General features: G+C 34.8%; 1 protein-coding gene across 1 annotated transcript in view; it reads left to right on the top strand.

The window, feature by feature from the left end:
* The window catches only part of HSPA4 (heat shock 70kDa protein 4), a 76,875-nt gene that overhangs the window by 34,328 nt on the left and 29,130 nt on the right, over positions 1–13,417 (top strand). Inside the window, exons 5-11 of the mRNA XM_006888072.1 lie at positions 1,144–1,243; positions 2,092–2,225; positions 4,954–5,198; positions 9,886–9,962; positions 10,593–10,744; positions 11,243–11,349; positions 11,684–11,817. Of these exons, the coding sequence (XP_006888134.1) occupies positions 1,144–1,243; positions 2,092–2,225; positions 4,954–5,198; positions 9,886–9,962; positions 10,593–10,744; positions 11,243–11,349; positions 11,684–11,817 (949 nt within the window). The remainder of the gene's footprint in view (positions 1–1,143; positions 1,244–2,091; positions 2,226–4,953; positions 5,199–9,885; positions 9,963–10,592; positions 10,745–11,242; positions 11,350–11,683; positions 11,818–13,417) is intronic.

Raw genomic sequence — 13,417 nt, 5'->3', positions numbered from 1 at the left:
TGATCATAGCAGTTGAATTGGGATCTGATTTGTTTTATTATGAAGAATGAACAGATAATTTGCTTTTATGTAATTAAACTGGTAGTCTTTGTAGCGTGTAATCCTAAAGTTGTAATTACTTGGGAAAGTTGCTATATTTGCCATTTTTTTTTTGCAATTTTAATAGCTATTTAATTGTCTTCTAAAAAATTTTGTACCAATTTATGTGATTATCATATAAACGGAATTTGTTTCACTACAGCTTTGCCAACACATCTTGTTGGTGTGTAAAATAATGTCCTAAGTACTTGTTGGTGTGTTAGCTAATCTCATAAGGGAATAGTGTAATTTTAAGTGCTTAAGTGAAATTGAACATCCTTTTATGTAAGTGGAATCGCATCATATTTGTCCTTTTGTGATTGACTTATTCTGACCTGCATAATGATTTCAAAGATAAGTCTTGTTGAACCATGCCTCGGGGCTTTATTTCTCTTTGTGGCCGGGTGATTTTACGTTGTATATTTTATCATATTTTCTTTACTTGAAAACTTGTTGCTAGACATTTTAGACTACTTGAACTTTTTGGTAGTTGTGAATAATAAAGGAAACACACATATATGTGTCTTGCTTTAAGTTTTTTTTGCATATATATGGAGAATTGGTATTGCTGGGTCAAATGCTTGGAGTAGTTTTGTACTTAAGAGAAGGTTTTTAAAATTAATTTTAATTGAAGATTTACAGACTTTGGATTTCCATTCATTGTTGCACTTTTCTCCCTGCCATTATGCTTGGGAGAGTGGAGGGACAGCGCAGGAGGGGAAGGCCCTGTATGAGGTGGGTTGATTCAGTGACTGGGTAATCGGAATGGGTATGTCAGAGACAGTGCTATTGGCCCAGGAGTAGAGTTTAGGGCTGTTGTACATAGGGTCGCTATGAGTTGCAAGCGACTCGATGGCACATAACAACAACAGCAACATGTTGAATGGATACAACTGTATTTTTCTCTCACCGGAAGTCCCAGTGCTACTTTTCCATACTAGTTGGCATTTTGTTGCGCATGTAGAGAATACATTTCTGTAAGTTCTTAAGATATTTTTATGATCTTAACTATTTTCTAGCATGCAAATTTTAAAAGAAATTTTTTTTATTGTCTAATTTTTCTAGGTTCCTTGTTTCTATACTGATGCAGAAAGACGATCAGTAATGGATGCAACACAAATTGCTGGTCTCAATTGTTTGCGATTAATAAATGAAACTACTGCAGGTAAGAGGGACTTGTTTGATCATCAGTTTTTTTATTTGTTTAAAGGTTGTGAAATCTTAAAAATGGTAGGCTTGCTTTTTTAAATTTTGCTTCAAGTACTGTCATCCTTATTTATAGCAGGAGAGGGCGTGGTTCTGATCTTGAAGTCATAATTGACTTGATGGTAGCTATCAACAACTGTGCTTTAGGACACTATGTGTAATTGTGTACCCTTGAGTTGGAATGGACCCATAGCTGACCTTGGAGCAGTTTTCAAAAGCAGTAAATCACTTTGGGCAAGATGCCTATCTGACTCTGAGGAGCAGCTGGTGGATTTGAACTTGTATACTTTTTTGGCAGTGCAGTTCCTTACCATATTCCTAAGCTGCTAGAGCTCCCTACTATAATAATCTGTGAAGACTTATAGTACCTTTTCTGTACCCTTAACAGTGTTTACTTTGGTATTTAATCATATACTTGTTTAAAAGCAGAACCTTTTTAGTGTATGTCACACAGTGTTTTGGTTCAAAAATCATAGAAGCAGTTCAAGGGGCAGAAAAGGGAATTTTGAGGTGGCACAAAGAATATAAGAATATGGGAAAGTAGGTTTAAATGTGAAGGAATTGGTTTGGGAATGATTGCCAAGATTGTTTGAAACCTAAAAGAAGAAATTAATGCCAGCATTTGATTCCTGATAGCGGCATACTCTTCATGAATAGATTATGCAGAGGTTATAAAGGTTTTATCTAAAATGTACTAAATGATGCCTTCTTGTTCACTTTACCAAAAATTTGTATTTTTCCTTAAATTTAAAAATTTTGCTTTTAAGTGATACTGTTAACATAGAATCTCCTTTTTCTCTTGTGTAGTTGCTCTTGCGTATGGAATTTATAAACAAGATCTTCCTGCCTTAGAAGAGAAACCAAGAAATGTAGTTTTTGTAGACATGGGGCATTCTGCTTATCAAGTTTCTGTATGTGCATTTAATAGAGGGAAACTTAAAGTAAGTATGTATCTTACTCTGAACACTACTGCAGAGTGGAATAATTAGGAATTTTTGAGAGAGCGCTTTCTTAAATAATTTTGTAAATTTTGTTTCAGTTACTGAAATTTGATATGAACAGCTTGAGTTAAGAAATTAGATATTTTAAGGGTAGAGAATGCTTTGCAAATGGAAATGATTTTTTCAAGACCAGAGACCTCGAGGAATAAGCTCTTTAAACTCCCTGAACTTCATTTTCCTATTCTGTAATATGAGGAAAAGAATGAATTAAGGATGACAAGAATTGATGTGTCAGTTGTGGTGTTGGAGAAGATTACTCAATATCCCATGAATTTCTTTTTTTTTAATTATTATTATTTTCTCTGTGTGTGTGTACCATCAAATTGGATCTGACTGGTACAGGAGGAGATGGCCCCTCCTTCTCAGGCAGAGCATCTGGTGGATTCGAACCACATATCTCTGATTGCAGTGCAGCTTCTTGCCACTAGGCCACTAGAGCTCCCCATCCCATGAATTTCTAAGAGAACAAATTGACCTTGTCTTGGAGAAAGTGCAACTCTTCTACTCCTTAGAGGCAGAAATGGTGAAGCTTTGACTCAAGTATTTTGAACATGTTAAGAGAGGCTATTGTTTGAAGATTGCCATCTTGCTTAGAAAGATGAGGGTTAGTGAAATAGAGGATGACCTTTAATGAGTGGATTAATACAGTGATTGAGGCAGTGAATCACCTGTTGTACTCAACTCAGTTGCACATAGCTACAAGTCACAGAGGAGATTAACCATCTTTCTTCCAAGGAGGTGCTGGTGAGTTCAGACTGCCTACCTTTGGGTTGATAGTACAGTGTCCTACCCATCAGACTTCTCTTTATCGCATAGCATCCTAAGTATTACATACAAGTAAAAAAATCTTGCTGAAGATTGTTTTTTTAAAAAATAGGTTATAGCCAGGGTGCTCTGGTGGCATAGTGGCAAGACACTGCACTGCAATCCCAGAGGTACACGGTTTAAATCCACCAGATGCTTTCTGGAGGAGGAGGAGGGTGCAATCTCTTCCTGTACCTGTCAGATCTGATTTGACGGTACACGTAAAAATAATACAATAAAAATAAAATGGAAAAAAAAAATAGGTTATAGCAGTACATGAATAGGGAATTGCCAGAAATTCAAACATTTTATAACAGGACATGGAAACAGGGATATTACTGTTTATATTAGATGGGACTTGATTGAAAGATAATGATACTCGACTATATGGATAATGCAAAGGTAATTTCAGAACATTTAATTATAATTGTGGTTATATTCCAGGATTCATATGCATATAAACGGATTAAAAATATACACAGACCAGGAGACATTTCTTTGACCGTAAGAGGATACTGTAGTCTTTAAAAATCAGTAAAGTTGTGTGTAAGGGTGTCTCCTTTCATTGTACTTTTTTCCCAGTTTGTATTCTGAGGAGATAATCTTAAACTGAACTGTAGGAAGGAGAATGTGGCATTGGATTGGAGGAAGACTTAACAGCAATATAGATAACCTTGATTGCTCAAAGTGAAGAGGACTTGAAGGACTAACTCAAGAAGATCAATTACTATAGCCTATAGCATGGATTACATTTCAATATAAAAATAAAATTTGACAATAGCACTGACTGGTAAGCAGACAAAGATTTTGACAAGGATTACTTGTTCACAGTCAGTGCCCACCATGAAAGCAATAGTCAGTAAATGATTGGCCACATCTGTTGCAAAAGACCTCTTTAATGTATTAAGAGACGACACTTGAGGATTAAGATTCACCTGAACCAAGCCATAGTAATTTTAGTCATTTCATAGATATGAATACAATATAAATAAGGAATTGTGCGAGTGAAGAATATTGACTATACCATGAACTGAAAGAATGACTATTTCTGTCTTGAAACAAGTACAACTACCATGCTTATTGGAAAGGAGGATGGAGGGAGAGACTTTGACAGGTTATCAGAAAGGACTAGTCCCTAGAGAAGGACATTGTGCTTGGAAAAGTAGGAGTCCGTGAAATGAAAGATTTTCAGTGAGATGAATTGACAACTCTTGGTGTAGTAGACACAGACATAGCTAGAGTTAGGAGAATGACAAATAACTGGGCAACATTTTGTCCTATTAAACATAGGATTGGTACATATCCAAACTGACCAGGTAGCAGCTAACTACAGCATATATATTTTAAAATAACAATTGGTATTTTACTTGACATAGGATTAATAGTTGGAATCAAATTGGAATAATAGGATGCACTGATTTTGTAATTAAGGATACTTAGTTTTGATTTCTCTAATGACTTAATAGCTTTATGACCTAGAAGTTAATGTATCAGATGTGATAATGGTTACCCATGGTGGACAGTGTTGGGTGGAGCCCCCCTATTAAAACAAAATTGGAATCATGAGTGGCATCCACTTGTGCAATAGATTGCCTCTGGAAATACTATGAACATGGAGAAATGAAAGTTATACAAGTGTTCAGGTCTTTTGTTCACAGGGGCTTTACGAGTGGTCCATGATGTGACACTTAACAACAACAAATAGCATTATCTATAAATTGGGAATTAAAAAAAAAAAAGAAAAATTGGGAATTAAAATGTCAGCTTTCACTGTGTGTTTATAGCTAAGATTAAGTATCATATAATTGCCCTTAATATTTTCTAAACTTTTATTGTTCGATTAATTGTTATATTCTTTTCTAAGGTTTTGTCTACTGCATTTGACACAACACTGGGAGGCAGAAAGTTTGATGAGGTGTTAGTAAATCACTTCTGTGAAGAATTTGGAAAGAAATACAAGCTAGACATAAAGTCAAAAATCCGGGCATTATTACGACTCTCTCAGGAGTGTGAGAAACTCAAGAAATTGATGAGTGCAAATGCTTCAGATCTTCCTATGAACATTGAATGTTTTATGAACGATGTTGATGTATCTGGAACTATGAATAGGTAACCATATTAATAATTTATTTTAAGCCTGATCAAATTGTAATTTTACGCCACTTATATTTAACTAAAATTCATTGCTTTTAAGTCAGGACCAACTTGTAGCTGACCTTCTAGTGGGTTTTCCAACACTGTAAATGACACAGGAAGAGATTGTTCCTCTTTCCCCTGTTGAGCTGCTTGTGGATTAACATTGCACCTTTCGCTCTCCTGAGCCACTAGACTTTGCAATTTCATTCTCAGCTAATAATTAAAATTATTATAAAATCCATTCTGGATATTCATAGTCTTTTAAAATATGGGTTGGGATATTTGAATAATGTAGATTAATATTTGTTCTGATTAAAAAAAAAGACATTCAGCATCATGATCAGTCTCCCCCCCCCCCCTCCAAAAGATCTATATTAAACCTTTTTGTTTTGGGGTTGCTTTACACTTTCTGCAGAAGAGAAGCCAAACTAGTCCTCGAGTTTTTATGCCTATACAGACTGAGTATCTTCTAAAACATATCTTCTTTGGAGTAGCTAGGCCCTGCTACCAGTGTGCTTGGCTGAGTTCACTATCTCTTGTAACCTGTAGCTTCCCTGTCACTTCTCCGGCTCTCCTCTCCTGCTAAGCTTTGTTTCCTGGCATCCATTAAAACAGTCTGCTGCTGCTCTACCTCTTATTCCTATTGCTTGAACTACTGTAGCCACCTTGGTTGTAGTTTGGTAAAATACTGAGCTCCAACACCATAAAGGCTAGAACTTCTATCTCCAAAGTTTCTCCCTTTTGAAAGCTACCAAATTGGAAGACTGATTATTATAAATGCCAAAATTATTGTCGATTCAACCACTTTCAAGTTGCTACCATCATACCAGATCCATTAAAACCATCCGCATTACCTCCATATCCACCACAGTGGCTGCCACCAAAGCCATCTAAAGTTTCCACCTTGACTGAAGTCATTCCCATCAAAACCACCTCCATGGCCTCCCATCAAACTTTACAGAACCTCTCTGGCTGGAAAAGGTACCAGGAGAGGTCATCTCTTGCTTTGACAGGTCATCTCTTTATAGTTGTGACCATTCACGTGTTGGTATTTCTGAACAACTATTTTATCCTCAGTATCACAAAAATAACAAAAAGTCCCAATTGCCACTGCCTCTTTCAGTCATAATCTCAGTCGCTTTTCCCGAATTACTCGACAGATCAACTCGCTTTTCCCGAATTACTCAACAGATCAACTCTTGTGTTGATCTTCAATATCTTTGTTAGTTTTACCAAGAAAGATCTTTATTATATTTTAGCGGGGACCTGGTTTTCTTGAAAATCTTCTTGAGACAGCCCTCTTAGAATCCACAACCCCTCCATCCACCTTGAGGGGAGGAGGCCTGGGCTTGCATGCATACATGGTTACACCTACCCTTGAAATACTTGAGTATGGAACAAAGCCAGAGCCTTTGGAGTGCTTGATGTTTGGATCTTTCATTATCACACAGTCCCTGCGCGTCCCCCATTGCTAAAAATGGGCTCCTCAGAATTTCTTCTGTTGCTTGAAAGCTGGACTCTCCAAAGGATAGTAGATTTTGCAATGGGGTGAGCTCTTTAGGAGACTAATGGAGACATGAAGGAAGTGGAAATAAATGTTTAGTGTTAATTCCTTAGCAGTGTTCTCTGACTGAAAGGAGCAGGATAATGAAAGTACCTCTGTTCTAATTAATTGTTAATACTGTATTCTATGAAAGTATCTGTATTCTGATTAATTGAATGCTAATAGTATATTCTGTATGTGCATATTCTTGGCAGTTACAGTTTTTTATATATGCGTATGTTATACAGTAACTGCTTTCATAACTTTATTTAATTGCTTTATTGTGGAATTAAATAGAATTTTAGTTACTGATACCATATTATTTTTGAGTGGTTTGGATCACTTGAAGACTGACGTTCTTTTGGTGTAGCATTGTAAGAATTCTTGGTAATTGATGTTTCAAGGCACTCCTCAGAAATACCTGGAATGTCATCATTGTATGGTTAGGTTGCTTGAATGATAGAGGTAAGATGTGTTCTTTGTTATCAACACTACTAGTGGTTTGAAACAAGACAGTTTATTTGGAGAAGTGTGACCACACTTCAAAGAATTAAAGTAACATATATTGTTTAACATTTATGATTGTCCAGTATCTAGATTTGTAGTCTCTTCCTTATTTAAATGCTTAAAATTTAATCGTGAATTGCTATGTGATTATGAGCCCACTGTGAATAGATGCTTAGAAGCAGCTTATGTATTTTTAAAAATGAAGTAAATTTTTAGTTTGCTCTTCCTTTGTGCATTTGTACTGTGTGTATATTGTCAACATTTAGCCATGCTATTTACACAAAGATACTGGCCTACAGAAGACACAGCCCTACTCGATAGATGCCTTAAACTAAAGCAAACCATGACTAACAAGTTGATTCTGACTCATAGTGATGCTGTAGGGCAAGATAGAACTGCCCCAGGGTGTTGCCAAGGCTGTAAGTCTCTATGGAGGCAAACTACCACCGTCTACATGAGTTAAAACTGCTATCATTTTGGTTGGCAGCTGGGTGCTTTACCCATCTCACCACTTGCATATAGGTGTGTACTGTATTTCTCAAACATTTTTTTTATCACCCCTTAAAATAATTTTATGCCCGTTTTTGAGCATATAATCCTACTATGTATAAATGTACTCCCACAACATTAAAAACAAGTGATGTAAATTTTCTTGAATTAAATTGTTTAATATTTAATTTGTTCTCATGCTGGGTTTCTTCCTTTTTTGTTGTTGCCTTGAGTTGAGTACGATTCATAGCGACCCTATCAAAGTTTATAGTTTCTTCCTTTAGAACTCCTATATAAACAATTTAAATCTTTTCCACTATCTTTTTTTCCATTTTCTTTCTTACTCTAAAAGGCTGTTGAAGTAATACATTAATTTGTTTGCTCTTAAGTACTTTAATAGGTTAGTCTTGATTTCTAGAATTTGTTTTTTTAGTTTATAGTCTTTAGTTTTTACTTCATGTCTGACTTTGCTAGTTTTAACTTGCTTCTCTTTCATTTTTTGTTTCACATAGTATAAAGTTGACTATATTAACAAAAACTATACAGTCAGTGGCTTTTAGCATATTCACAAGATTGTGTAACTATCACCAGTGTTTAGTTGCTGAGCATCTTCATCATGTCAGCAGGAGGCCTGGTACACATTAGCTGTCAGTCCTTTCATTTCTCTTGGATCCCAGACCACTATCTCTGGCCTCAGTGAATTTGCCTGTTACTTTATTTTTAGATGAAACAATCTTTTCCTTGAAAGAACTTTTCTGATTTTATGGCTTCAGAGAATTTGTAATAAATAATTTTTAATATAAAAAAATTAGTGGTTTATTTGATCCTGTAAATTTGTGGGTTTTTTTTTTATGTATTGTTGACTAGCATAGTTTTCTTCTGCTTAGCAACATTACTTATTAGTTTGGGCTTATTATAGGACGTGTCATTTTAGCCTCCTACCAAGTGAATGTTCCATTTCTCCATGTCCTCACCCGTTTGGTATTGAAAAACTAACCCACTACAGTCATATTATCACTCAAAGTGACCCTCATGTTATGAGAGGAGCTTGCCCACTTTGGGCATTTTTTCTTTTTCTTTTCTTTTCTTTTTTTTTTTTTTTTTGTAGTGGCCAGTAGATTTGAATCAAAGATATTTTAGTTAGAAGCTTAACATACTTATATTGTGTATTAATCATATTTGCTGTTTTGATCAGAGCCTACTTTTTTAAAACTTGAATATAATTTACTTTGAACCTTGGTCAGCTCTTAAACTGCATTTATCTTTTGCGAACATTTCATGTAATTGATGTAACAGAATGTGCTCTTTAAGGGCTTCTTGAACCTAGAATATTTTTAATATTTGTCTGTTTTGTAGCTATTTTGTATTAGTCCTTTTTTATTATATCCATTCCTTTCAGTTGTTGAACATTTGTTTGCATCTACTTTTTGGCTGTTATGAATAATTGGATTTGAGCTTTGTGCACAAGTTTTTGGATTGGATTTACATTTTTATTTCTTGGATATGTACCTAGAAATGGAATGTTGGATTGTTTTAGGTAATGCAAACAGTTGACATGAGTACTAATACCTAAAAATTGATGACTTTGAACTCTTTTAATAGTGCTGCTGAAGAAAGATCTAGTCATAGGTTTCTGTAAAAGTAATTGTTGTGTGCCACTATGTGAGTATTAGCCCTGTATAAGAGTAGCATTGCCTCGTGGTGTAATTTAGGCTCTAATCTTTTAAGAGCAGTTTCCCAGATCTTTTTTCACAGGGAGCCACTGGATGGGTTTGAACTGTAGAACTTGGAGGAAGCAGCTCACTGCTTAACCATTTCACCACGGGATGTTTCTGTAGAAACTACAGTTAATAAAACCCTGTAGGATAGCTCAAGTCTTTTTTGGGTTGACATAAGTTGGAATTAGTTTGATGGCAGCAGTTAAAACTCAATTAAAAATTTTGTGATGCTGCTCAAGAATTTTCTAAAGTGGCTATACTAATTTACATTCCTATCTGCTGTGTATGAGTTTTCTAATGTTTTCCACTTCTTTATTTTGATAATGTCTTATTGAATATAGCCATCCGTTCCACATAAAGCGGAATATGATTTAACTAGTTAACTTTTCTTTTTTTTCCATAGAGGCAAATTTCTTGAGATGTGTGATGATCTTTTAGCTAGAGTGGAGCCACCACTGCGTAGTGTTTTGGAACAAGCTAGTAAGTATGTTTATGATTGAATTGTATATTTTGGAAAATGGTGATTCCTTTTTTCCCCCCTCCAAACTTTTACGTAAAATTTCAGTGCTGTATTTTTTTTGGTGCTGCTTTTTTTTATTTGCTCCCTGCAAGCCTCTTTCCCCCAGGTAAGCATTTAATAGTGTCCAGGAAAATATAAACATTTTCCCAAGAAACCCAATTCAACCACAAAGATGGACTAAATTACTTGTGATGATAGAAACTGTCTGTTGCCAGGCTAACTTGTGAGCTTTTATATCTTTGTAGTCTTAAGTTTGCTATGCATCAGAGTGGATAGATGTTCATTTTTATTCTTCTATTTAATCATTCTAACTTTTGGTGTTTGAACTATTCCTTTTGTGAAACATTTACCTGTATTGTGTAGAATATTTGTTTTCTTGACCCTTGCCTAAATCCCTGTGTTCTTTTGCCACCCTTTTGCCATTACAATGAGAATAAAAATACACTTAAATGTTTGTGTGTTGCCATACAAGAGCTGAGAGGGTGAAGGAGGTTAGTTTTGTTCTGTGAGTTAAGATAGCTATTACTGCTCCTCTGCTGTAGTGTACTAACGGATTCTGTTCATCTGGATATTTAATTGTTTTAAAATAGAATTAAAGAAAGAAGATATTTATGCAGTAGAGATAGTTGGTGGTGCTACACGAATCCCAGCGGTGAAAGAGAAGATCAGTAAATTCTTTGGGAAAGAACTTAGTACAACATTAAATGCTGATGAAGCTGTCACTCGAGGCTGTGCTTTGCAGGTAGGTTTTTATTTCACAGGGACACATGTAGGTCAAGATGACAGTTATTATATTCCACTAATAACCTGACATTAACTCAGGGTTATCTCAGGGTGTAAAAGTTTGATGCTTTTGTTTTTAGCAGACAATAAAGTGAAGTTTATACAAGAAATTTTAATTTTAGTACGTTTAAAAAGGAAACTCCTTACCTAGAAACAATGACTAACTCCTAAAATACTAGAATTTGACAAATTGCCTTTCGTCCGTGTATGTGAAAATTGTATACCATTAAATAAGAAAAGTAAAGAAGGAAACAATAAAAAGGGATACTGGTAATTTAAGAAATAGATATTTGTGAAACTTCAGACAACATTAAATGACCTTAAATTACCAGACTAAGGAAAACAATTGATGATAGTCTTTTGAGATAGTCATTTATAGCAATACTATTAGCAATACTATTAAAGTTCATAATGTCTATACATGAAATTGAATTTTTTTTAAAAATTACTGTTCTAGTGTGCAATATTATCTCCTGCTTTCAAAGTCAGAGAATTTTCTATCACTGATGTAGTACCATATCCAATATCTCTGAGATGGAATTCTCCTGCTGAAGAAGGATCAAGGTATTATTTTTACTATTTTTTTATGTATATGATCTTTCTGCACGTATGGGTAACATTTTGTCAGTGCATAAAGTGACTGTTCAATCTTCAGAATGTTTTTGTCTTTATTGTTTGCTTTACTTGCTTGATTCTGATGAAGTTCTTTATAAGTATGTGTGTATCTATATGTAGGTTGTATATATAAAACTGATGTAATTGCCGATTTTTAGAAATAAGTTATGAGGTCCTTTTAATCTGGAAGTTGTCATTTGGGAAGAGAGTAATAAGAGTCACATGTTAAATACAGTTGTTAAAAGTATTTTGATTTTTATGTTTTTGTCTTGCATCCATTCAGTGACTGTGAAGTCTTTTCAAAAAATCATGCTGCTCCTTTCTCTAAAGTCCTCACCTTTTATAGAAAGGAACCTTTCACTCTTGAGGCTTATTACAGCTCTCCTCAGGATTTACCCTATCCGGATCCTGCTATAGGTAAGAGTGCAGAAGTTAAGAGAAAATATAAAAAGATGTATGTACTTGGAGAACTAGAATATCAGAAAGCACAAATATAGTGTTCTGAAATTTAGTCATTTTTAGATCACAAAAGAATACCTCTTCTAGTTTTGTTACCAGTTATAGAATCAGCCAGGTGGTACTTTTTATTTACTATTTTACGGGCAGTGTTGTTCATTTAATGCTTGTTTAGAGCTCATTATTCATACAATAATGGTAAATTATTTTAAGGAGTTAAATCCAGTTTTGATCCCAGCATACACTTAGGAGGTATACACTACAAATTATTAGGGAAGTGTGATACAAATGTAGTATATCATAGAATTTGGAACCATGTTTATTAGAATCTTATTTAGACTGTGAGCAAATTGGCAGTTGAGAAGAGAATCTAGAGTTTCATGTTTAATTGAAGAAAAGCACATGGATGAAATTATTAGACATAATATTCTGATTCCGAACTTAGAAACAGGAATATTTATATGCTCTTAGAGTCCTCATTTATAAATGGGAGAAGTGATGATAACCCATATTTTTCATAGCTAAATGTGTTAAATGTCAAGCTCTGGAATAGTAACTGGATCTAGATAACAGTAATTTCTTCCTAAATGGTAGTGTGTAAATCCATGGGGCTTTTCTAATAGAGGAGTGTATGATAAATGTGTCTCAGGAATTTTATCTGGTAATTTATAATGATAGATGGGAGTAAGGAAAGATTAGAGATTTATAACAGTAAAACAAAAAGAAAAGTCCCCAAGTTTTGGTCTTAGAGAGTTTTTTCTCTTCAACCTCAGTCTATCACATTTTTTCATTTTCTTTAAAGATAGAGACTGTAAGAAAACTGATAGAATGCATCAAATTGAATACAATGTTTAAAGAAAAATAGTCACCTTGTAGTGTGTCAGCAAAAGCGCAGAAGACATTTTGAGCAGCAAAGACACTAAAAGTGCTAGTAAAACATTTCCAAAGTAACTACCTAAACCCCAGGAAACAGAAATGGGCAAACAGACATATGTACTTAGCAGGTTGTCAACAATATTTTAGAATTGCACAATCACTGGGGGAAAAACCCCCCACATTTCTGGAAATGCAGGGTTTGTTACTTTGTGTAATAGTATTATATTTTTTTTTTTTTGTTTGAGTGAATGGTTACAGAGCAAACTGGTTTTCCATTCAGCTACTCAGAACTTTTGTGGCATTAATTACATGATCTACAGTGTATCTGCACTCTGCTTTTTCTTTGTAATTCATGATTCCACTAAACCCTTCAGTTTTACTTTTCACTGCCTTCTGGGTTTTATCACTGGTAATGTTGTCTTATCATATAATCGTCTGATTAAAAAATGTCCCATGCCAAGCCATCTCATTTTGCCAATACCTAATGTGCCAGTATTTATGCATTGAATCAGACGATTATACGATTTACTGTGCCAGGGATGAAAAGGTGAGGAAGAATGGGGTTGGTTTTATAATTAAAAAAAAATTTCTAGATCCATCCTGAAATGACAGTGTGGTGAGCAACAGGATAATACCCACACGCATACAAGGAAGTCCAGTGAATACCACTATAATACAAATATAT

Source organism: Elephantulus edwardii, unplaced genomic scaffold (assembly GCF_000299155.1).
Source record: "Elephantulus edwardii isolate Elephantulus edwardi_28Jun2011 unplaced genomic scaffold, EleEdw1.0 scaffold00064, whole genome shotgun sequence".
Lineage (NCBI taxonomy): Eukaryota > Metazoa > Chordata > Mammalia > Macroscelidea > Macroscelididae > Elephantulus > Elephantulus edwardii.
The sequence above is the reverse complement of the archived record's forward strand: the minus strand, read 5'-3'. Positions and strand labels throughout refer to the sequence as shown.